The sequence below is a fragment of the Protomyctophum parallelum genome (assembly GCF_964188405.1).
Source record: "Protomyctophum parallelum genome assembly, chromosome: 10".
Classification (NCBI taxonomy): domain Eukaryota; kingdom Metazoa; phylum Chordata; class Actinopteri; order Myctophiformes; family Myctophidae; genus Protomyctophum; species Protomyctophum parallelum.
The window spans coordinates 45,965,635-45,991,019 of NC_139704.1; the positions used below are offsets into that span (position 1 = coordinate 45,965,635).

General features: G+C 42.2%; 3 protein-coding genes across 6 annotated transcripts in view; 1 reads left to right on the forward strand and 2 right to left on the reverse strand.

Annotated features, from left to right (window-relative positions):
* The window catches only part of eif3s10 (eukaryotic translation initiation factor 3, subunit 10 (theta)), a 30,386-nt gene extending 22,741 nt beyond the window's left edge, over positions 1 to 7,645 (reverse strand). For 2 of the 4 annotated variants that reach the window (XM_083775658.1, XM_083775657.1), the window contains exons 1-5: positions 7,489 to 7,645; positions 6,131 to 6,321; positions 5,639 to 5,775; positions 4,172 to 4,335; positions 3,240 to 3,439 (exon numbers count right to left, since the gene is read on the reverse strand). In XM_083775658.1, the coding sequence (XP_083631784.1) occupies positions 3,240 to 3,439; positions 4,172 to 4,335; positions 5,639 to 5,775; positions 6,131 to 6,321; positions 7,489 to 7,537 (741 nt within the window). In that variant the 5' untranslated portion in view covers positions 7,538 to 7,645. Of the gene's footprint in view, positions 1 to 3,239; positions 3,440 to 4,171; positions 4,336 to 5,071; positions 5,126 to 5,512; positions 5,566 to 5,638; positions 5,776 to 6,130; positions 6,322 to 7,488 lie in introns of those variants that run through there. The other 2 variants (XM_083775660.1, XM_083775659.1) reach the window with 2 other exon arrangements.
* A 1,595-nt stretch (positions 7,646 to 9,240) lies between these two features.
* Positions 9,241 to 15,100, forward strand: dennd10 (DENN domain containing 10). The gene is made up of 10 exons (XM_083774528.1): positions 9,241 to 9,378; positions 9,482 to 9,536; positions 10,590 to 10,786; positions 10,995 to 11,074; positions 11,252 to 11,400; positions 12,686 to 12,797; positions 13,505 to 13,605; positions 13,793 to 13,900; positions 14,011 to 14,105; positions 14,429 to 15,100. The coding sequence occupies exons 2-10, from the start codon at positions 9,491 to 9,493 to the stop codon at positions 14,594 to 14,596; spliced, it is 1,056 nt and encodes a 351-aa protein (XP_083630654.1). The 5' UTR covers positions 9,241 to 9,378; positions 9,482 to 9,490; the 3' UTR covers positions 14,597 to 15,100.
* Positions 15,099 to 25,181, reverse strand: sfxn4 (sideroflexin 4). Its single transcript, XM_083774529.1, has 14 exons — positions 25,010 to 25,181; positions 22,318 to 22,383; positions 22,159 to 22,215; positions 22,017 to 22,043; positions 21,216 to 21,270; positions 21,030 to 21,055; positions 20,851 to 20,904; positions 18,933 to 18,995; positions 18,746 to 18,814; positions 18,497 to 18,587; positions 17,780 to 17,895; positions 17,620 to 17,705; positions 16,863 to 16,980; positions 15,099 to 16,305 (listed from the first exon to the last, which is right to left on the reverse strand). Exons 1-14 carry the CDS (start codon positions 25,046 to 25,048, stop codon positions 16,228 to 16,230), a joined length of 945 nt encoding a protein of 314 aa, XP_083630655.1. The 5' UTR covers positions 25,049 to 25,181; the 3' UTR covers positions 15,099 to 16,227.
* Positions 25,182 to 25,385: the final 204 nt, after the last annotated feature.

Genomic DNA, 25,385 nt, shown 5'->3' on the forward strand with positions numbered 1-25,385 from the left:
TGTAGCCTGAATGTAGCCTGAATGTAGCCTGAATCTAGCCTGAATGTAGCCTGAATGTAGCCTGAATGTAGCCTGAATGTAGCCTGAATGTAGCCTGAATGTAGCCTGAATGTAGCCTGAACCAGATCTGTGTCACTTCAAGATAGAAATCAGATTTGCTTAAATAAATGCAGACGGGTCACATGGTGACCATTGTTTTCAAACGTGACTCGAGTCACACATTCAGAGGTGGTTTCAAATCCGATTTAAAACCGATCTGAGGAGATCTGTCTCAGTGTGAATGCAACGACCAGATTTAGTGACCCGAGTCACATGTCAAACTATCCAAAACGTCACCCGCAGCACGACCCAAGCGCTACTGATGTGACGTCATTACAGAGCGCCAGTATTTTCATTAAAGTAAACAAACGAGAGAGAGAAAAACAACCAAACGAGAGCAAAAGAAAGAAAACAAGCGAGAGGACAGGAAAGGGAGAAAACAACAGTGCAACACACGTTTGTTTTATAGGAATAATGTCACTTCATTATGGCAGCATTACAGCGGACGCCGGACAGACGGTGAAATCTGTACCAACGTCCTGACGTCACTCCCTCATCCCCTGGGCTGGGTCGCAGAAGTTTCATTTTTAAATAGTCTCATATAAGAATTGTTGTACAAAAATAAATAAAACTGTCTCAGTGATATTGTCAGGTATCTCTGAATCGTTACAACAGTCAGTCATATTTGATACAAGGCCTAATGGTACACGGTTAATAAAAAGTCCCCAAATGGCCATCCCTAATTGACTCAACCTTAAACCTTGATCTTAAACTTGACCTTGTATGCATCAATCCATCAATCGTGCTTCAGGCAATGAACCGGGCAGAGCTAGTGAGCTACTGTACCGAGAATATTGAGAGAAATGGGGCTAAACTGGCGGATAAAAGTCGTCAATATGCTGACAATAAAACCACAACATGTTGGTTTTCATTCCCCGCTCAGAACTCGTCTCGCCCGTCATCTCCGCTTGATAACCGTCATCAACAAAACAAGACACTGCAGGATATTAGGCCTAAAAAAAAAAAACTTTGGTTTCCGATTGGCTGTCATTTTTGGGCTGAGTAGGTAGGGAATTTATTTTATTTTATTTTTTTATTTTATTTTTCGTGGGAAAGTTGGGTAGCAAGGAATTTTTTTTATTTTTTTTTATTTTTTCGTGGGAAGGATGGGTAGAGAGGATTTTTTTTAAACTTTTTTTTTTCCTACGGCAATGATGGATAGGCTTCTTTTTTAATAACTTCAATATTTGCCTGAAATACCATATTTTAAATAATGAATGGTTCAAGTACACATAACACTACGTCTACATGCCTACAGCTAAACATTTGAAAACTTTGAATAGAATGTCCACACACTGGTTGAATACTTAATACGCATGTTTCATGATAAATTATTTTTATGTGATGTATTCCCATGCTTTTTGTTCTTGCTTAATGTAAATCGCTCTGGATTAAGAGCGTCTGATAAATGCCTAAATTGTAAATTGTACTGTCTTACAGTAACTAGAAGGCTCTGACAGTAATGAAATGCACAGTCACGTCAAACTGCTGCCCCTCCTCCTGCCTGCAACTCAGTTCATTTGAACTGTGGAATCATGGCAGGTCTAAGACTACATTTGCAAGCCCCCTATTTTATTTAGTTGCGCCTGTGTTTTGGGGTGGCATGAATCTTTCATGCTTGTAAACATTGTGAAATCACGTGTACTTCATTTATTGGCCATCCAGTTTTAGGTAACGGTGGTGTCAGCAACAACCCACCTAACGTAAAACAACCTCTGCTTTCCAGCTCATGTTTTGACATAAAAAGTTAGAACGTGTTGTTGGCATCAACATAGCTATAGTGCTAGTTATTAAAAGACAAAAACATAGCTAACGTTAGCCCCATATATGATATGTGCCCTCTCCTCTCCCTACGCCCATTCATGTTTTGACATAAAAAGTTAGAACGTGTTGCTGGCATCAACATAGCTATAGTGCTAGTTATTAAAAGACAAAAACATAGCTAACGTTAGCCCCATATGTGCCCTCTCCTCTCCCTACGCTCATTCTGTAGCTCCGAGCACATATATGGGGCTAAGCTAACGTTAGCTAACGTTCTGACGGGGTAGAAGCATGAGCCGAATGGGTTTCCTCCTCCTCGCATCTCAGGGCTAGATACCGAAAGTCAAACATGCCCAGCACGCACCCAGCCTGGGCGCCTAGAGGCTCCAGGGTGGGGGGGGGAGAGTATGTCGGCTGAGATGATAGTCCATTTATCCGCTCGGTCGTGTCTCCCTTCTGCGGACTTAAACCGACACCGGCACGGTTTCACCTCCTTAATTATGTCTTCAAATGTTTTTGTACTCAATCGTATGATCTGTGGCGGTGCTTTGCACGGGCAGTGGACAGTCACAGACACCGTGCACAGGTCCATGCTGTATGTTGTCACTGTTGTGTTGTGTTGTGCGTCTCCTCGCGATGACGCATTCCAAAACATTTGCGCACGTGATATTTTAGACGAAAGAAAACTTTATTTTGACTTCGCGCGTCCCAATGGTCTCATCAAAGATAATTTTAATTTTAATAAAGACCTTTTGGGTCTTACTCGGTCGCATTCTGAGCTTCTTTTTTTTTTTTTTTTTTTTCCCACCAAATGCCAATAAAATAATATGAGTCGCGCATATTTAATAGAGTCGGTCGGCAACCGGAAACCAAAGTTTTTTTTTATTAGGCCTTACAGTCAACACCCCGATCGCCCAGGACGAAGTTCACCGTCCTTTCTGTTAGTAACACCCAGCGCCCAAGACGAGGTTTTATCCAAAAGACGAAGCTTATTGATATGAAAACGGATCGCATCGCTCCACAGCCTATAGGAGCACCTGTTGCGCAATACTCGATGTCGCGCAACAGTGAGATGTCATCGAAAATGTCCCCCGTTTAGCCGACGAGAACGAAAATCTTAAAACGTTAATAACTCGCGATCTAAATCATCCCGTCCAATACTAAGAAAAGACTGGCCCCAACTGTCCTGTCGCTAGTCGCGATAGATTTAATACCTTACCTCCCGTTGTCGATCGCATCGAGAATGTTTTGGCTACATTTAGCTGCTACAGCCACATCCGGGATAACATCCGGTCTGTTGGTAAAAGTGCTCCGTTGCTATAAATCGATTGGGCGCTATAATTTAATGGATTAAATAACCCTGTAAAAGACAGACCAACCTGCCAGAGCTCCATGGCTATGGCGCTGTCCAGCTGCACCAGGCGCGTCTCCAGGTGCATGGACTGGCTCTCGGGGTTGTTCAGGTTGATGGCGGTGCTCTGGTTGTGGTGGCGCTGGATCTGACCCAGGTGCATGCGCAGGTTGTCACACAGCTTGCGGAACTCGGCCTTGCGGGTGTACTGGAGGCAGAACTTGAACGCTGCAGAAAACCCAACAAACAGCTGTGTGTCAGGACAGTGACCAATGTATAATGCGTAGAAATGTATAATATAATATAATGAAGTAACATTGGTGTTGTATTGAAATAGTGAAGATCACCGATTGTGACAATTGTGAAAAATAATTAATGTGTGGCTTTTTATGACTTTATTGATAGGTAGACATAACCTGGATTACCGCTAGGCCAGTACAGGCCTAGCCTAGTAAATACATTTGAAATATTATCACTTCTTTTTCCAAGTTATTGTTGCAACTAATTGGCTACTCACTACTCCTGTCCTGAACATAATAGCAAACATTAATTTAACCCATTCTGGGCGGGAACCCCTTTTGGTGTTAGCATCATGTTATGCTTTAGCTATTGAAAAATAGCAGATCTACAAGCTCATAGCGCGCCACCGAGTGGCGCGCTACGAGCTTGTAGGTCTGCTATTTTTTTTAAATCAAATAACGACTGACATAGAAACATAGCTTTTTCAGAAAACTGTCAGGATGTAGAAGACATTTTTAGAATCTGATCTCAGGTCAGAATGGGTTAAACAATAATAATACAATGAATATGGATACTAGCAGTAGAAACGGTATGAAGCATTGTGTGTCCTAGCGGTAGAAACGGTATGAAGCATTGTGTGTCCTAGCGGTAGAAACGGTATGAAGCATTGTGTGTCCTAGCGGTAGAAACGGTCTGAAGCATTGCGTGTCCACTGCGCACCTTGCTGGGCGATGTCATGGTAGAGGCGCTCCACCTTGGAGTTGTTCCTCAGCAGGTCCAGACACTGGCGGTAGGACTCCCACAGGAACTTCACCCAGGGCGTGAGGAGAAGGCGGTCCGTACGGTCCTGAGTGTCCTCTCCGCTCACAGCACTCAGAAGCACACTTCAAAGGAAATGTTCAAAACGGGAAGCTTAATGTCAACGGCCCTCTTTTTTTTTCAGATCATGAGACCGAGCATCTAAGCAGCGTTGACAGCAAAATTTGATTTGTCACATTTTAGTCACCTGGAATGATTTAGTGTTGTCGACTAAATATCATAAGATTTTAGTCGACTAAATGTACAGTTGATTTAGCATAAAATAGCCGATATACAAGCTCGAATTGCGACGCGTTGTGAGCTATTTTCTGCTATCTGCTATTTTCAGCATGTAACCAAGTGCAAAATGACTTGTCTTTTACTTATATAGTCCTTATATGTCAAAGGTAGTTGACAAACATGTTCCGTCATTGTATTAGTCGACAAATTCAACACCGCATCTAGGATCTCTTCTCAAGGGCCTCCCACACCGTCTGCGAACGCCGCGCGTCAAAACAGCCGCCTCCGTTATTTACAATGAACCTATCGCACACCGGCGGCGTCCGACGCGTGTTCACGCCTTGCCTGACGCTCCGATAGAAACCGTTCTGTTTTCCAGGCGTCGCCGCGCGGCAACGCCTGTGCCGCGTCGCTGCACACCCGGTGTGTGCTGGGCTTAAGTTTGCCACACCCAGGGTCACTCAATGCCCATCTACATGATCGATTCTAAACCTACATTTAGTTAACAAGAGATGTGGAAATGTTGTCCGACATATAAAATGAACAAAAATGTTGACATCAATGGTCAATGCGGACAGTCACCTCTCTGGGGTCTGGATGTTGTCCAGATCCTCAATGTCCAGGACCATCTGCTGAGACTCTTACCTCTCTGGGGTCTGGATGTTGTCCAGATCCTCAATGTCCAGGATCATCTGCTGAGACTCTTACCTCTCTGGGGTCTGGATGTTGTCCAGATCCTCAATGTCCAGGACCATCTGCTGAGACTCTTACCTCTCTGGGGTCTGGATGTTGTCCAGATCCTCAATGTCCAGGATCATCTGCTGAGACTCTTACCTCTCTGGGGTCTGGATGTTGTCCAGATCCTCAATGTCCAGGACCATCTGCTGAGACTCTTACCTCTCTGGGGTCTGGATGTTGTCCAGATCCTCAATGTCCAGGACCATCTGCTGAGACTCTTACCTCTCTGGGGTCTGGATGTTGTCCAGATCCTCAATGTCCAGGATCATCTGCTGAGACTCTTACCTCTCTGGGGTCTGGATGTTGTCCAGATCCTCGATGTCCAGGACCATCTGCTGAGACTCTTACCTCTCTGGGGTCTGGATGTTGTCCAGATCCTCGATGTCCAGGATCATCTGCTGAGACTCTTACCTCTCTGGGGTCTGGATGTTGTCCAGATCCTCGATGTCCAGGACCATCTGCTGAGACTCTCCTTTGGCGGTCTCCGTCTTCTCCTCGGCCAGCTTCAGGTACGCCCTGACCACATCCTCAAGGGATTTGATGTTCACCTAATAATTAAGACAAAAGCTTCAAATGTAAACACTGAAAGCAAAGCGCTCTTATCATCATACACAGTGATGTAAATAGGTTTTCAATGTTATGAGTCCCGGGATGCAGGGATGGTCTTTTTTTTTATACTACAAGTAACAAACAAACAATACTACAGTTGGCATGTTGCACAGATGCCCAACATTGCTCTTATTTGCAGCCGCCCTCGTTGAAAACAATTCCATTTCCAACTCCAGCTGGTCTCAGTTCAGGGCAGGCTGCATGAATGAACAGCGCTCCGTTACTGCCCCCTCAATATCACAACTCTTCTATTAGATGGCTCTGGCGCCCCTCAAATAGAAGTCCTTTACGAACCTGCTGGCAGATGTTCTTGTACTGGTAGAGCCCCTCTTTGGCCAGGTGGCTCTTGCGCAGATCCACGCAGAGCTCCAGGTACTTGAGCATGATGGGCTCGTGGATCTTCTGCCATGTTCGATGCTTCTTGCTCTTGATGACATCGTAGAGAACGTCCAAGGCTGGCTGCTTCTTGCCAACCTCCAGGAACTCTGACCAAAACCAACATTGGACGGCGTTACTACTGATTGATTTGAAATAATGTATGAACAGTTTGCAGAATTACAGTACAAGTATTTCAAGCACAACTCACAACTCAACACCAGAGGGAGTGCAACAAACCATGTACAACCCAGATTCGGCACAAAGGGACTAAATTATTTTCGCTCCTATGCCAACAAAATGTGGAACACCCTACCAACAGTCATTAAGGCATGTGAATGCCTTGACTCCTTCAAAACCGCTCTCAAAGGGCACCTACGGACGGCTGCAATTCGAAACTGGCCCCCATAAAATCTGAATCCCCCCCACCCCCCCATTTCCCCTCACTGTATACGTTTCTTTTCCCTTTTTGCTTCCTTTATGATGAATTCCTGTTCTGTAACTATATAGAAGTGTCTATTTGTAAGTCTGTAAATGTTTTGATGAATTGAACATGGTGGACCCACTTGTAAACAAGTGTAATGCTTAATAGGGTCGTCCACTCACAGTTAACAGTCTTTGTAATGTATTGAGTTTGTGCTTGAAATGTACTGTAATTCTGAAAACTGTTAAATATTTCAATCAATCAATTCATCAAAACATTTAGAGACGTACAAAACAAATAAGACACTTCTATATAGCCAAAAGAACAGAACAGGAATATACTAACTACCATGTTATTATTATTATTATTATTAACGCATCCCCTGGTTGAACTTGAACCTGACGCCAGCCCCATTTTCACTACATTGGCCACACACACTTGTCAAGTGCATCCATCCATATGTCCAACTAATCTAGGCCCAGCACCACCACCACCACTGCCAGTACATTCACATGACATAATGACATTATCATGGCAAATAAACATCTTGTGAAGCTTCAACATCTAGCCATCAACACTTTGGACACTTGATAACCGCTTTTCCAACAACCAAAAGACTTGCTAGCGTTCTTTTAACTTTAGGACGCTGGCCCACTAACTAGCTAGCTAACATGAGACCGGCCTAGTGGCCGCAGCAGTGACTGTGTGCAACATGGCCTCCCCGCCATTCCACCGGAGCTGTAGCATTTAGCATGTTAGCAGAGGAGGTACGTCAACTGGGGTGTGGGGGGGCTTTAGTAGTGCGTCTCCATTCCCCGACATCTTGGTGAAATAGTAGACACCCTGTACTCACCGTTAGCTCGTTTGAGAGCATTCTCCGGCCGTTGAAAGTATGCCGGCATGGTGGTTTTACGGGTGTAAAGTGAATGCAGTGAATGCACTCGACCAAGCCGGGCACTGAAGGCAGCGAACACACGGTGCCGACTCTCCGAGAAAAGGATGGAGGAGAAAACCTCGTGAGAATGAGAGAGAGCGGCCCTGTCGGGGTTGCCAGGTTCAGGTTCCTAAGTAACACAGGTTCCTAACACAATAGAGGGTTATGCGAATGCATAAAATGAATGGCAGATCGAGTGGCAAATCGAGTGTCAAAGTGAGTGACAGAGTGAATATTCATGTTGTTTAAAGTCATTTAATGCAATCAAATAAGACTTTTCTGGTTGGATGTAGGGCGCCTCCATACATGGTCACGCCTCATGACATCACGCCTCGTGACAAGTCAATCATGCCTTGTGACTTCACGTGACATGGAGAGCCTTACATCTCCATATATGGATCTGACCTCGTGACATGGAGACCCTTATTCCTTAACGCCTCCATATAATGGTCACGCCTCATGACATCACGCCTTGTGACACGTCACGCCACCATATATGGCCTTCTCCATATATATGAAGATCACGACACTGACCTCACCTCATCTAACCCTGGATAACCATACATGGAGAAGTCTGGATCGTCACCTATAGATCTGCAATATACATGGAGACCCAGGGCCGGTCCTGAGCAATCTGGCGCCCTATAAAGCAGGATCTTTCGCGAAAAAATAATAATTGGGGAGGCACTGGGGGGACACTGGGGAGACAGTGGGGAGGCACTGGGGAGGCACTGGGGGGACACTGGGGAGGCACTGGGGAGGCACTGGGGAGGCACTGGGGGGACACTGGGGAGACACTGGGGAGGCACTGGGGAGGCACTGGGCAGACAGAGTTGGGACCTGGTTGGGACAGTAAAAAAAAGGGGGGCTGCTTCGTCGGCCTGTAGGAAGGGCCTGCCGGCCAGCAACTCTTGTTGATCTGACCTCATCAAACCCTGTACACTCAAGACACGCTCCATTTAATTAAGGCCATTACAGAATTAATTCCATGTTGATCTGCCAAAGCCCCAGGGCCGATTTACATTACTGACAGCTCTCTAGGAATTATCTGTTCCATTCTCCTTATATGGCTTTGGTCAGTCTGTCCCATCTTTTACTATATTTTGTTATTTTGGTTAAATCTTTCACTTAGTGACCGCCGGTTAGTGTGACAGTGTGAGACAGTGTGAGTGACAGTGTGGCACTGCCAATGAATGATTTAGTTGTTAAATAAATATATAGTCTAAATTCATATAGTAGATATAAATCATTGGTGGTGAAATCGAGGTCTCCTCTAAAGGGGATTTTCTACAAACCTGGCAGTTCTATAGGGAACAATCACACAAAAGTTCCCGTATGTGCTCTTCTGAAGGTACGTTCAAAGTCCCGTCTCAACCTGGTAATTATGTTGACTGAGATTATATATTTAAAACAAAATGTGTGGATCAAATTAATATTGGTTTTAATGTTCTCATTTTCTAGGTTTATATATTAGATTTAAATAAGCACTGTCTCTAACTGGTCACGAATACGTGGTTGTGGTGGTGACTTGGGCGAGTTTACGAGTCACAATATCAATGCACCATCACCCGTTATATCTGTACTGCGCATGTGTCGTTCCACATAACGTGAATGGTTGTGACAGTTCTTCTGACTCCGCCTTTCATTTGATTCCTCGTCAAGAAGAAGGAACTACTATGCTGTTGACAGCAGCACTATTTAATTGCTACCAGTCCCTTGGCTACATTTCTATTTACATTTAAGTTCTTTCTTTGTTTGATCTCACCACCAGGCATCGCATATTCAGGCTGGTATAGGCAGGAGTTCAAGGTAACGTTATAGCTGTATTGTTTTATGATGATGATGATGACAAGTTTTTCTTATTTATATTAAACATAGATGTGATTGTCATTGTTTTGTCAACTCTTTTCAGGGATGGAACATGGCAGCAACTGAAACACAGTTTATGCTAAGTGTCGGATTAATTGGTAAGCAAAGTTCTATTTCACAAGCTATAGTAGCTACAGCTGTTTCTTTTCTTTTTTTAAATCTTACTCTTCCACTTATTAGTGTTGTTTTCCTGTGAACTTCGTCCCAGTATCATGGACTGCTGCATCACATGATGATGATAGCAGTGTGATATGAACTACCCTGTCAGGCTGGGCTCTCTATATTACACTGGACCACTCTTGGTCAATTTAAGTAATAATATCTGCATGCTAGGAGTCTAGGACTAATATATAATTGGACAATCCCATTAAATCTAATTTAATTTAATAGGCAACAAGGATCACTTAAGGATTTGGCCTTTTTTAAGCACTGTCAGCAGTGAGCTGAGAAATCCTGAGGGTTGATTTTTAACTCTGAACGTGGTGTACACATGGTCCATTTGTAAGTAAGTAGCCTTGCCGAGCCATGAGGCAGGAGCCTATCTCCTGTTTCTGTAGCATAAGGCAGCTTGATGTACAAGTACACCCCCTGGACATGACGCTAGTATGTCGCAGGGACTTACCCCCAATCCAACCCTTGATGCTGAGTGTCAAGCAGGGAGGCACTGGGTCCCATTTTTACAGTCTTTGGTATGACCCGGCCGGGGATCAAACCCGACCTCCCAGTCTCAGGGCGGACACTCTAACCACAAGGCCACTGAGCTGGTCCATTTGTACACAGTTACAAATGTAACGAACATTAAAACTGAGGATTTTAGGGCGGCTGTGGCTCAGGAGGTAGAGCAGGTTGTCCAATGATCCCTGGGTTGGCGGTTCGAATCCTGGCTCCTCCTGTGTCCACAAGTGTCCTTGGGCAAGACACTGAACCCTACATTGCCTCCAATGAGTCGGTCGGTGTGAGCTCGCCACCATTGGTGTGTGAATGTGGGCAGTGAGGACGCTGGCGTCGACTGTTCACCGCTTCACCTCCCAATGTATGAATGAATGAACCATTGTAAAGTGCTTTGAGCTTTGAATGCTTTGAATGCTGTTTTTCTTTTAGTAGGTTCGAACCTGTGTACACAACAATGTCTTGACTCTCCCCTCCCTCAGAGAAAGATGTGAATGGAGACACCCTGTGGGTGTGGAGCTTTCCCTCCGTCAGTACAGAACTGAGAGAAGTGTTGCTGAGAAAGTGCTGTCTGACGCACGACAGCCGAGGTCTCAACACCTTTGTGTTTGGTCAGTTCTGTCGTACGTGGTTCTACATCTCCACCGTTGAAGTGCAGGAGCCCAGTGCCCTGAATAAGGTATAAGTAGTGCCTTTTAAATAGACACTCCCAATCATTTTATTTAAAATGATCTGAGCAATAATGACTCTGGCATGAGTTGCTATTTTAATGTAATTGCATGTCTATGAAGGTTGACTTCGATTGGGTAATGCTGTGATAATAGTAGACCTAAAAACAAAAAACCCTTAAATGACTTTTGTTTTTTGTATGTCATTTCATTCTGTAGGTCACACATTTTTCAATAGTTGTTACAGCAAAAGACTTCAATCCTGAGAAGTATGCTGCATTCAGTAGAGTACTATGCAGGTACAGTCTGTGTACACAATGAAATAATCCAAATAATGTTTCCAACTCTTCACTCTCGATGTGGTTGTAAAACACAATAATGTGCTATTTCAAGATCAATTATTACAGTGGGATTCAAACAGCACTTAATATTCATGTTGCTGTGGTTGTTTTGTATGTTTTATTATTATTATTCAGAATGTACAACAAACATGGCAGTCCGGTGAAGATGATGGAAGGTTACATCGCTGTCCTCACCAAAGGCATTTGCCAGAGCGATGAAAATGGCTCATTTCTCATCAAGGATTACGATGTCAGGAAGGCATATTTAGCAGGTTCTGTAAAAGGTAAAAGGTTACTGTTGCTAAGAGGCCCTGAGCCATAGCCTGTCAAACTTAATCTCGGTGCACTTGAATTAGGAGTCGACGTTTAGATTGAAACGGACATGTCCTGTGATGAATTACTGTGTGTGTGTGTAACATGTTAGGATCATAATCAGTTATTGTCTTTAGTGGCCACACCACTGGCCTACACACTGGCAATTATGTGAGACCGAAATGGCAAGCAATCTGCATGCCTGGGCCTGAAATACTAGATTTTCAAGCTAACATGTCATGTCGAAGTTCTCTTTAGCGAGTGACACAGCTGCAAGCGACAGTATAGTATACATTAGGCTTTGTTTCGCACTGCATTCAATGTGTTACTTGAGATTAATAATATGGATAGATGGAAGATACCGGTAGATACCTTTTATCATTCCGTTGGGGGAGTTAAGGCTATGTACAGTTACAACAGTATATAGCAACATAACGTTTTTGTAACTTTTGAATAAATATTTTTTTCAGAAACATTTGATCAGGATTAAAGGACAACTTTAGTTTTTTTCAACCAAGGTTCATGTTTTACGTTGTTATTAGAGAAACTAAAAGGTGAGTGTATTTTCTTTTCCATTTGCTGCTTTCTTTAGTTTTAGGGATTTTAGCTGTTTTTAACAGGGGGGCGGGAGCATTCGAGCATGGGGCTAAATAGGTATTTCTTTACAAAATTTTATAGCGATTTATTCTTTTATTATTTACTATAGTCCTACTAGACTCCAAGAAATTACATCTGGCCACAGAAGATCACAGGATCTACTGAATGTGAAGGAGGCCTACTGGGGGGAAGCCACACTGTGTGTCATAGGCTCAATATGCCAGTTTGACACATTCAGTAGATCCCGTGATCTTTTGTGGCCAAATATAATCTCTTGGTGTCTAATAAGACTATAGTAAATAATAAAAAAATAAATCGCTATAAAATTTTGTAAAGAAATACCTATTTAGCCCCATGCTCGAATGCCCCCACCCCCCTGTGAAAAACAGCTAAAATCCCTAAAACGAAAGAAAGCAAATGGAGAAAAAAAATTACACTCACCTTTTACTTTCTCTAATAACAACCTAAAACATGAACCTTGGATGAAAAAACTAAACTAAAGTTGTCCTTTAAGAAGGCGTTTTTAGAATCTGCCTCAGTCCTAAGTAATTTAGACCTTCTCACTGTAACATAATTAAAATTAGTAGAAAGATCACGACACTATTCAGATTACATCAGAGATCTAAAGAGGTCATTGCTGTGCATCATTCTCTCTTTCAGATGTTGTGTCCCAATTTGGAATGGAGACCATCATTCTATATACTGCCCTCATGCTGAAGAAAAGAATTGTTGTCCATCACCCCCGTATTGAAGCACTGCTTGAGTTTACCAGGTGAATATTGAAAGGAGAATGTAAACATCTTGGTTTACAGTTTGATAATCATTGGTAATGGATATTCAGCCATAATGCTATTTGATTGGTTATATATCTTGCGGCTGCTTCAGGTTACAGACTGACGTACTATATACTGAGTTTAAGGTTAGGGTAAGTGTCTGCAGAGGACGTCCAGAGCACATGATGCACATGATGCTCCGAACAGAACTGCAGCCTCACTCCCAATCTTCCACCGTAGTCTGAGAACCCACCTGTTCAGACTCCATCATGGCCCGTAGCACTTACCCTAGCCCCTTAGAAAGAACTTTATGTAGACTTAGATAGCATTTTATACACTTATAGCATGTGATGTAGACTGCACTAGAATTGCATTGTATGTAGTCATAGCACTTTATAGTATATATGTATAGTATAGTATAGTATAGTATAGTTTACATGTATAGTTTGTCTAGTTTCATTATATAGAGATTCCAATGTTACGTTCTTAGCTTACGCATGTTTCATGAAAACTACTTTTCATGTACAGTATGTGATGTATTGCCATGCTTAATGTAACTCTGGAGCGTCTGCTAAATGCCTAAATTGTAAACATGATGGCTTAACGGCATTTTCCTTTACCAGTGCCATGTGGACAGCTAACTATCCACGGCCGTAATCAGTTTTGCCAATCATGTTCATTGGAATTATTTTGGATTTCCTGCCAGAGTTCTACCAGCTCTGACATGGCATAGGAAAGACTGGTCAATTCTCCACCCATATGTGCACCTGACCGACATAGAACTGGATGACCTCAAGAAATGTCCAGGTGAGGAAGACTTCTGCTTCACAGACTCAACTTTATGGGTTTAGTGCTTTCCGATGTGTGCTGTGCTGTCGAAAGAGAAACATTTTTGTGAAGAGGCTCATGTTTAGCGATTAGCCAGTAGCCACCATCTGTATTGACAACCTTACAAATATGAATTCATGAATCTGTGTCTTCATTCTCCCTGTAGGATATGTGGCAGGATTTACAGACCCAGAAGTGAGCAACAAATTGGACTTGTTTGATGTGTACGTGAACCTCCCCGACAACGTCATCACAGTATCACAGAGTGCCAAAGGTGTGATTCAATTCATTGCAACATGAATATGTTTCCAATGACTCTTGGAATCAAATCATGATAAAGCAAGAGAGGGTTTATTTTTCACCGAATACCATTGTGTTTAACAGAGGCCATGGCTATGGGAAAGCTTCACAAAGACATTGGCCAATGTATTGTCCAGTCTGCAGAGGATGCCGACAGAACGGACGGTCAGGTTATCAAGGTGAGGACACACTTTGAACACCAATATGTTTATCAGTGAGACCTTTAGTAGTAATAGACGCATAGTAATATGACACTGTCTGAAACCAGGGATGCATCATGTAGAAAATGAACCGTGTAATTTATACACTGAATATTCTGATTATGAAATGAGTAGTACATATGGACACATTTTGATACATAATAAAATAAATCAGTATACAGTAAATCATTACTTTTTTCTAACACTTAAAAACCGAACAAAACATGTATTTTATATACATTTTTAGGACCATGAGTTTTTGTAATTCTGCACCTTAATGTATTTACTCATTTTGTTCACAGGACATTTCTGTAAAGACGAAAGAGATACTTGCGAACTTGGTTGCACTGGCAGACGAAGGTGAGGACTCTAAAATCACACTGGAGGGTTTAAAGCAGCGTCACTTCCCCCCAGCAACGGAGAACTTCCTGTTTCATTTGGCGGCGGCTGAGCAACTTTTAAGAATATGACGTTGACCTACTTTCACATTGCTTTACTACAGTATGTAAAAAAAATAAGTCATTAAAATGTTTGACATTATTGCTTATAGCAGCTTTAACCTCTTAACAATATTCTTTTTGTTTAAAAAAATATATATTATTTACAGCACCTTTAATGGAATAAACTAGTCACATTCATCCTTTCTTACGCTGGCTGGCACTTAAGACAGCAACAAAGTTTCTCCACTTGCGTCTGTCTTTGGCCATCTTCTCTGTTGGAGGTCCTTCTCTATCATCGTCCTACGCCATGTCATTTTAGGCCTTCCTTTCTTCCTCTTGCCTTCTGGGGTCCAGTGAAAGTCAGTGTAAGTAATGCGACTCTTGGGATTGCGTCGATGTCCATTCTGAGGACATGGCCAATGTCCATCACATTCATTCAGTCGAGATAAAAAATGAATTTCTGTGCCAGCATACAGTACGTGACAGCATGTAGCTAACATTGCCAAGAAGCGCAAGTGTGATATTAGCATGTTGTATATGTTATAAGAGTCAAATATTATATTTGAGGTGATTCAACCAGGGTTTTGGAGTATAAAAGTGTCAGCCTACAGTGCCTGACAATGCAAAGCTACACGTGTTGCTCTGGGTGGACAGAAGTCACAATTCTTATTTTTGTCTTTTGCACCAGTTCCATTCCTCCAGTGAATACAAAATAATGATTGTGCTTTGATGCCAGCTGAAATTATAAGGATGTATTCTTTACTTATAGTTTGTTTTACAATTAGTTATCAGATCATTAAAACGAACATAAAACAAAATATTTTTATTACAAATATTTTAATAAAGTTTAATATACTAACCACAGTTCCAGTCACAACTTTATAATGCAATAGATCAAGTAATTTGTCATGTTGTTTTATATACCATGCGTTCTCATTGTTCCTTTTGGCCATCTACTGGTCAAATTATCATACTGATTGAAGCCTCCCTCTGTTGAGGTCATACTTATATTGTGTACATTTCATCCACATTATGCCTGCAATATTTCAGATTGGTCACGTTTTGTAATATAATTGCTAATTTAATAGATCAAAATTAAAGTATTTTTATGAACCGATTAATATCTTTGAATTACACATGTACTCATTAAAGAAATGTAATATCACAAATGTATATATTTTTTTCAAATAAATAAGAATCTACACATTTATTGCAAGGGGGGGAAAAGAATATATGAAATTCCATGGATTTGATCATAAATTCCATTGCATGCACTAGACATGCAGTACACAAGAGTTAAGTTAACAAACAATTGCATTAATTATTTTGGTATTATGCAAATTACATTTCAACGAGTATTGCAAGTCTAAGGGCCGATTCATACTCCTATTTTACCGCTGTAACGCCGGAATTATTTCGGCTCGTCAGAAATTTTCAGTAGCACCGAAGAGCCGACTTTAGGACGGTACCCGCCCCCCCGAACCTCAAATGACGTCACATTGTAGGATCTACAGAGCCTACAATAGGAGTATGAATCGCGCCTAACACCTGGATGTAGGTTTACGCCCAGGGATTTTATAATGCCACTGTATTCCCTGGACAAGCAGACTTGTTAATGGCTCCTCACAATCCTCTATCCTTCTCCACGTTTTCCTTTTTGATCACAATCCTCTATGATAGAACAGCTGACCGTCTGCAGCCGCAGCCTGCAGATCCTTCTCCACGTTTTCCTTTTTGATCTGCAAGGTTGGATGAGGGTATACGTTGCATTGCAGTCAGATGGAATTAAAGGACAGGACAGAAAATAAACACAAATTCACTTTTAACCCATTCTGAGTGGGAACCCCTGTTGGTGTTTTAAAAGCATTACTGTATGTTCTACTTTAGCTATTGAAAAATAGCAGACCTACAAGCTCGTAAGGCTACGAGCTTGTAGATCTGCTTGTAGGTATTTTTGAAGAATCTGGGGCTCCTTTACATGAAATAGTTTGAGCACAACTGACATACTGTAGAAACATGAGGTTTTTCAGAAAACTGTCATGATTTTAGAAGACATTTTGTAGAATCGTCCTCAGGTCTAGACGGGAACCCCTTTTGGTGTTTTAACTAAGCATTATGTTTTACTTAAAGCTATTGAATAATAGCAGATCTACAAGCTCATAGCGCGCCACCGAGTGGCGCGCTACGAGCTTGTAGGTCTGCTATTTTTGAAAAATCATGATAATACGGCACAAATCTTTGAATATATATTCTTTCAGATGACTTTTTTTTCGTCTAAATGGGCAAACAGCCTTACCGTTCCCAGCTGTGGAAAGAGACTGAAGGAGACCGGGATCATCATGCCCAGGATAAGTACAGTGCTGAAGTGTCGTAGAGGCGTCATTAACATGGGGTTCTTCTGGAAAACTCTGGTCCTGTAAGGAGTGGTTGAAACCTGGGTTACTACCGAACTGTACTTCTATAACAATAAGGGTTTGTTGTGCGATAACAGCTAAAATGACATGTTTGTGCATTAGTGCTGCAGGGGTTGTGCAATAACAAGAAGTCATGTGTGTTTTGTTTTAGCTTGTATGTTGTTTTGTGATATGATGCACTGATTGGTTGGCACTTTTAATTTCGTTGTACACGTTGCAATGACAACTAAAGATCTATCTATCTTCTACCGCTTTCTTCCGTCTACACCAAATAAAAAAAACAGACGACCTATAAGCTCACAGCGTGAGTGTTCACAAGTTAACACACGTGTTGTGAACTTGTAAAGCAGCTATTTTTGGCGAATGTTCCAGCTTGAATAGGCATGCTGGGGTTCAAGTGGTTTGCACGATTGGTGTTATTCACTTAATTCCGAAGCAGGGTGGATTAATATTAATAATAGGACATTTTCAGTTGTCAACCTCTCTACTCTACAATAACATTAATTAATCATACTTAATGATTGAAATCTTCATGTAATTAAGCATCACACATAGAGTGTAATGTTGTCAACTATGCCTGGGAATAGCAATCTGTAACATTGTAGTGAATACACCGGTTGGAAACGGGTAGTTACTCACCTTTTTAAGAGGAACAGCAGGAGATTGGGAAGGGCAGCCGTCGTACCCATCAGTGTTGCTCGTGACAATGCAGTGTCCCTTACAGCCTAAACACAGGAAGGGAAATCAATCAAATGCTGTCATTTATTCATGTCAAAAATACAAATGGTTGGATCCTTACCTTCTCTCCTGCTGCTTTAGAGATACCAACAGCGTTGCCGTTAGAATCAAACACTTGGATTCCATTCAGTGACTCCTCATTTCTGACAACATACACATTGAAGGCGGCCAGAGCAGCTAGGGAGACACACTTAGATTATACCTTTGTCAATTATGAGCACTCGGATGCATACAAATTGTATAGACTGGGTACATTTTAAAAAAGCAATCTTAACTCTGAAGGCAAATTTAAATTATGTTCATTTATGGCATATGGGTTTTAGGGGTAATGAGGTTTGTATTTTCTGTACTGTATGGCCAGCTCAAAAATGGCATACTTTCAGGGAGATCACCCCATACAGTTTATTATGTATGAAAAGGTGATTCAGCCAATGCTGCAGCTGAAGGTGATTTGCATGGAATTGATCCAGTCACACAACAGCGAAAGTGTAGGAAACGTATCTGCCGTAACACTGATGATGACTGGGAATAAGTTCCACCTGTATACAATATGAAAGACAGAAAGATTTGACAGCACATTATGAAAAAAGCCAACCACTTTTGCTCTTTTTATCAAATTTAGTTTATTTCTGGTAATGTATAGATACGCATGTGTGTCTACTTTCTACACCACCTGCCCCAACACCCCTAAAACCCATAAATGAACACGATTTGCCTTCAGCACTTTAAATAAGCACATGTTCTTAAATTCGGCCAAGTTTAGTAATATTTTACTTACCAGAGAGGGGGATTGGCAATATTGACCTAAGGAAAGTATGGAAGGGTGAGCTGATAATTCCAAGTCGATTAATGACTATTTGAGGGATTGCCTGAAACACAAGGAATGGTGATGTGATGTTTGGTTAGAATTATACGTTTTATACCCTTCAACCGCTCTCAGTGTATAGTGTATATTATTTATAGGAAAAATATGAAGCAATAAAATAAACATTGTATAGCACACAATATTCACTACAGTTATACACACCCCAGCACATGTTGCATATGTAACTGATCCAACAACCAATAGAAGCTGCTTAAAAGATGTCTCCATTCCCTGCAGGTGATGTGATGTCGACACGAAAGAGAAACATTAATAAAACAAAACTGCAAAAAAACAAAAAAAAAAAATATATATATATATACACCGGTTGAAAGTGAGAAATTGATAATACCTTCTCTGCAGAAGAATTTCTGTTTGCATAGTTGAATCCAGCACTGTAACTGTGAAGCAAAAACTGCAAGACACATTTCTCCTTTATATAGAGTATAAAAGTATATACAGTATATATATATACACCGGTATATATATATACACACCATGTATTTTGTTAGTTATTTGCTGTGACAGGTTTTAGTATAAGCCACTACATCGAAACAAACCGAGAGCTGTTTTGAAAGTGAGAAACCAGTACAAGTGAGAAAAGGGGGGCGCCCGTTTTTTCCGGTGCGAGAGGCGCCATGGCCTGCCGAAACACGTCATTGGGGGCTGGGGTGGCGTTTGTGAGCCGTCGGTGGGTCAGCCTCTTGTTCACCGTCGTTTTCTTTTCATATAGCGCCTTTATCCAAGGCACTTTACATTCATTACATTCACCCATTCACACACACATTCATACACCGATGGCGGCGGAAACCATGCAAGGCACCAACCTGCACATCAGGAGCAATTAGGCGTTCAGTGTCTTGCTCAAGGACAGTTCGACACTAGCCTGAGCTAACGTGTTAGGTTTCTGGTCTAGAGGGGCGGGTCGCGGCTCAGATTTGCGCACGCCCTGATTGGATCTCATCGATCTGTCCGTCACCCCCGGCCCCTCCTCTCCCCCCTAGTGCAGCGCTACGTCATTTGGAGCGACGCCCACCCGGAAGGGTTGACTCCCACTTTTAGACCAGAGCGGCCAATGCGTTCCTCCAGGCTTTCAATTTTTGCACCAACAAAAATGAAAGCCTGGTACCGAGGCTAGTTCGACACTAACTCTGGGGGAGCCCACAGGGTTCGAGCTGGCGTCCTTGCGGTTACCATCAGGCCACTCTACCCCTGAGCCACCGCCGCCCGCTAATGCCGGGCCACTCACACACTTGCCCCTGCCTTGTTCCTTTCGGTTTGGCACGCTGACCCACCCCCCCGAACCCCCTGGGCCACGGCCCGAAACCGGGTGCTCCTCGCCCCTTTTCTCCCTTGTACTGGTTTCTTTACTTCTTTACTGTAACATATAATACTGCCTGCATTTGCCTATTTGCATTATTGTATTTATTGTAGCTGGGCAGCATTCCTTTTCGGGTTTATGATCCGGTCGGGGGTAGATGAAATCGCTACGTCATGTTGTAGTCATTGTTTTGTAGTCATCAGGATGATATCACTATGCCATGTTGTAGTCATTGTTTTGTAGTCATCAGGATGATATCGCTATGCCATGTTGTAGTCATTGTTTTGTAGTCATCAGGATGATATCGCTATGCCATGTTGTAGTCATTGTTTTGTAGTCATCAGGATGATATCGCTACGCCATGTTGCAGTCATTGTTTTGTAGTCATCAGGATGATATCGCTATGTCATGTTGTAGTCATTGTTTTGTAGTCATCAGGATGATATCGCTATGCCATGTTGTAGTCATTGTTTTGTAGTCATCAGGATGATATCGCTATGCCATGTTGTAGTCATTGTTTTGTAGTCATCAGGATGATATCGCTATGCCATGTTGTAGTCATTGTTTTGTAGTCATCAGGATGATATCGCTATGTCATGTTGTAGTCATTGTTTTAGTAGTCATCAGGATGATATCGCTATGCCATGTTGTAGTCATTGTTTTGTAGTCATCAGGCAGGAACCATCAATCTGGAACTTCCTTTTCCCTCTCTCAATAAAAGCTGCAGGCTACGAGAGCTTTTATTGTGTTATTCTTCCGGTTTGAGGGAAAGGAAGTTTCTGATGATGGTTCCTGCCTGTTGACTACAAAACAATGACTGCAACATGACGTAACGATATCATCCGCTCCAGACCGGTTCACACGGCAATTTTGTAACACAGACCAGGTGTTTCCTCCGAGGTGGAAAGCCTGGTGAATTATGTTTTCAGAAACATAATTCAAGACCTACCTGCCAAAACAATGCTGGATTGACTCCTCTATATGGAAGAAGGCTTGCAACAACCTGAAAAAACAAACAAAAAGGTCAAAACAAAAAGAAACACAGACTTTTCATTAACACATCAAATGCAATGCCCAACATTGTAAAAAGATTTACTGCTGTTATTTCTTTAATACAGTGACACTTACCAAAGGGGCTGATATTGGTAATAAAGCTAGAAAGAAGAATACACAGTAAAAAGGCATATTATCAGCTGCTGTCATTCAACCACACGGTACTATAGTGTGAAATACAATAATACTCGTCACAAAAGGTGCAAAATGTGCACAGCGCCAACATTGCTCTGCATAACATAAAAACAAAATAAACTGTACCCGGAGGACGGAACCCTATGGGGAGCACAGCACCAGAATCAGCATGTACAGAGGACTGTAGAGAAAATAATAAGAGACAATGTTTTATATAGTTTAACCCACTCTGTACGGGAATCCCTTTTGGTGTTCTAAGCATTAAGTTATGCTTTAGCTATTGAAAAATAGCAGATCTACAAGCTCATAGTGCGGCACAGAGTGCCACGCTACGAGCTCGTAGGTCTGCTATTTTTGAAGAATCGTGAAAATGTGGCGAAAATCTTTGAATATATATTATTTTGGAGCGAACGATTTAAACTCAAATATTAGCTTCTGGGGGGTCCCTGGAACAACATATCTTCAGATGGGGTTCTGCAGCCTTGACATGAAAAAGGTTGAGCACCACTGACAACATTCAGAAAACTGAGAACTTAGAATCGGCCTCAGGTCGAAATGGGTTAAATGGCATGATGATGTCTTCATGCGGGCAGATTTGCTGTAATAACTGTTGTTTGTTTTTTGAGTGGTGCAACCACTCCTACAACCAGCTTGCAATGTCCTCGTACGTGTTTGTGTGTGTGTCTGTGTGTGTGTCTGTCTCGTACTTGTTTGTGTGTCCGTGTGAGCATGAGTATGTGACTTAAAAATAGCAGTAGGGGGCGCCAGAAACAGTGAGAGGGGTAGTGACTCTAATGAGAGAGAGTGAGAGAGGTAGTGACTCTAATGAGAGAGAGAGATAGAGAGAGAGAGAGAGGGGGGGGGGGGGGGATTGCACCACTCAGTTCACACGTGTGTGATTTTTTTTTTTATTCTAGTGTTACTTACCATAGAAAGAGCCCATGCATGTTTATCCTGGAAGAGACATAGAGACACACTGGTTTTATGCATCAGGACAGACATCAAAGAAAAACAACTATAAGCTGGTAGGCTACTATAGACTATTTCTATCATTATTTAATAGGCCTACCCTTTCTCTTTGTATTTCTCCATTTATGAAGACAGCACGTGCATTCTGTATTTCAGCCTGAAGAGAACAATCATAATTGCATAGGTTTTTAAATCATAATACAGTGCTGTTGTTATTTATCATTGATACTACTGCATGCATGGAGTGGATGCTACTCACATCCGAGGAGAACAAACAACTAGGATCCAGAATATTAAGACAGATTCGTAGTCGACTGAAGAATGACTGCAATGAAAAGAACATTCATTTAAGTGTGATATCCTCATTCCTTAACCATAATCAATGGGATGGCATGATACCCATACTGTATCAACATCAATGATATAAACTTGAAAATGAATTGAAAATGGTGGGCCCTATTGTAAACAAGTGTAATGCTTTATGGTGTCGTCCATTCACAGTTGTAGAAGCCATCCTCACTGTTTAGTATGTCTATTTATTATTATTATCATCACAATTGTTGTAGTTATTATTTGGCATTATTGGGTATTGGTTTGATGGGTTATGTATTTGAAGCACTGTTTGGACACCAAGGGCACGCCTCCCCAGACCTAATTGATTGATTGAGAGAGCATATGTATGGAGCGGCATGCACCTGGTGGACAAACCAGTTTTACCAGATAGATAGACAGACAGACAGACAACACAGAAGAGACAAATGCTTGTAATGTACCATCACTGCACTTAAAAGGAAAGTAAATACAAACTACAATGACATTGAACCTGTGGACAATCTACTTCTTATATCTGCGTACATCCATAATCCCTAGGTGCATCAGTGGGTTTGTTGGCTATAAGGTTGAAATGTTTGGAACCAACAAAGAGCCACAACATAGTAAAACTGAGTCCTGTTGGATTTAGATGTGTTGGTTTTTCAAAGTAACAAGGAGGACTCGAACCAGGAATTGGAACAAACATAAGGGAATTAACTAACTGGACGCGCAGCTCAAAGCCACAAAGACTCATCAATTAGGAGCCTGGTATGTAGTGGACACTGGAAAGTGGAAACCAAATTTAAAAGCTGTATAGGAAAACGGCAATAACTATTGGAGTTATTTTATTTTCGTGTTTTTCCACTGCTTAACTTTTATTGGTGACTTGTTTGCTGGCCACTTGATGCACTGCCGACGCCGTCCGTTATTATTCTTGTTTTTGTCACTGCCGGACTTTTACTAGTGACACACCTGTTGTCTTGCACTGCCTTTATTTATTTGGGCATTTGCATTTGCGCTGCTGCACTTTCTTGGAAGTTTACACTGCACTGCACTTTTACGTGTGGCAAAAAGGAAATTACAATGTCTGACTCAGATGCCACGAGAGCAGTGAGCGAGGTTGCTCTACAACCTGCAGATGAAGAAGACTGGTGGGAAGACCCTCCAGAGCTCAGTCGAAGGGAGATTGAGATTATCGTGCAGGAGTGGATGGCACGAGAGATGGAGAGGGAGCAGAGGGAGAGCATTTTGGCCACATATGGCGTGGTGGAGGAAGACGCACCCCCGGGAGAGGATGGCAGAGAGACATGGCAGGAAGGAGAGGACAGTGTCTCCGAGCCGAAGATCCCTCAGGAGGAGAACATTCTGCAGCTGAAGGATTTCCAGCGGGAGCAGCTGACTGACCCTGCAGAAGAGGACGGAGCGGAGGACGGTGAGATGGCTGTGGAGACGGGCGGCTCCTCAGCTCTCGGCGTCACATCTGAAGCTGGAGATCACTATGGACAGATGCGTGAGGGAGATGAAAACGGCAAGCAGGATGCCATGATCAACAACGCTAGCTGGGTTGAGTCAGCTGACACAAAGAGGCTGAACAGAGTGGTGAGGGATCCACTAAGTGGAGAGAGGCATCCTTCCCCATCACGGAGGGCCAGTGGTGGAGGGGACCATGGCACCATGGACGGCATGGAGAGGGCTACATCTGACCATGACCAACAAGGTGGTAAGAAAGAGCTGCCTCTGAAGAAGGAAAGAAGCTGGCATAGGAACCGAAAGGAGGACAAAGGGCCTGTCCAGGAGAAGAGAGAGCAGAAGGAGAACGAGGAGAGTGATGTGCCGGAGGAAAGGGACAACCACCTGCTCCGCTTCCTGTGGTGGCTTGAGGGCTACATCAAGCCTTCTCCAGACCACTGAGAGCTTTAACTTTTCTTTTCTACATCTTTCCCTTTCTTTCTTTTTTTGCAGTTTCGACCAAAGAAGATTCAGTCAAGCCTAAATACAACACACATACCACATACCTTTGAATAATGTTTTTTGTGTTTGGCTTCTTTGAAATCTATTTTGTAATTGTGTCCATATACTGTGCACAATTAGGGGGGAGTGTAGAAGCCATCCTCACTGTTTAGTATGTCTATTTATTATTATTATCATCACAATTGTTGTAGTTATTATTTGGCATTATTGGGTATTGGTTTGATGGGTTATGTATTTGAAGCACTGTTTGGACACCAAGGGCACGCCTCCCCAGACCTAATTGATTGATTGAGAGAGCATATGTATGGAGCGGCATGCACCTGGTGGACAAACCAGTTTTACCAGATAGATAGACAGACAACACAGAAGAGACAAATGCTTGTAATGTACCATCACTGCACTTAAAAGGAAAGTAAATACAAACTACAATGACATTGAACCTGTGGACAATCTACTTCTTATATCTGCGTACATCCATAATCCCTAGGTGCATCAGTGGGTTTGTTGGCTATAAGGTTGAAATGTTTGGAACCAACAAAGAGCCACAACAACAGTTTTTGTATTGAGTTCAATGAGTTGTACTTGAAATGTACTGTAATTCTGCAAACTGTTAATAAATCAATCAATAAAAAAAACTAAACATAAACAATGATGCGCAGCAACGTTACCTTTCCCTCATTTTTCCAGTGCAATAAATTAGGATCCATTCGTCTGTTCTGTTATAGACTATGAACTATGGCAAAGATAAGGTGCAAGATAATATTAAATGAGCAGTTATTGATCATGCATTCATTGCATTGATTCGAGGTCATATAATATTCTATTCTTCCACTTCCGCACTGAGAATCTCACACATGGCCATTGTGGGCGTGTTTTCCAGCTTGTGCCGTAGTGGTTCTAAAAGCTGCGCAAAGTATCATTTGCGTCACTGCACTGCAACCATAGAGTATTCTTCTAGTACAGGGCTGGTGCAACTTTGACGATAGAGAGGGCCAATATATTTACACACTCACTCCAGTTCTGTACTGTATATTACTGTAGTAG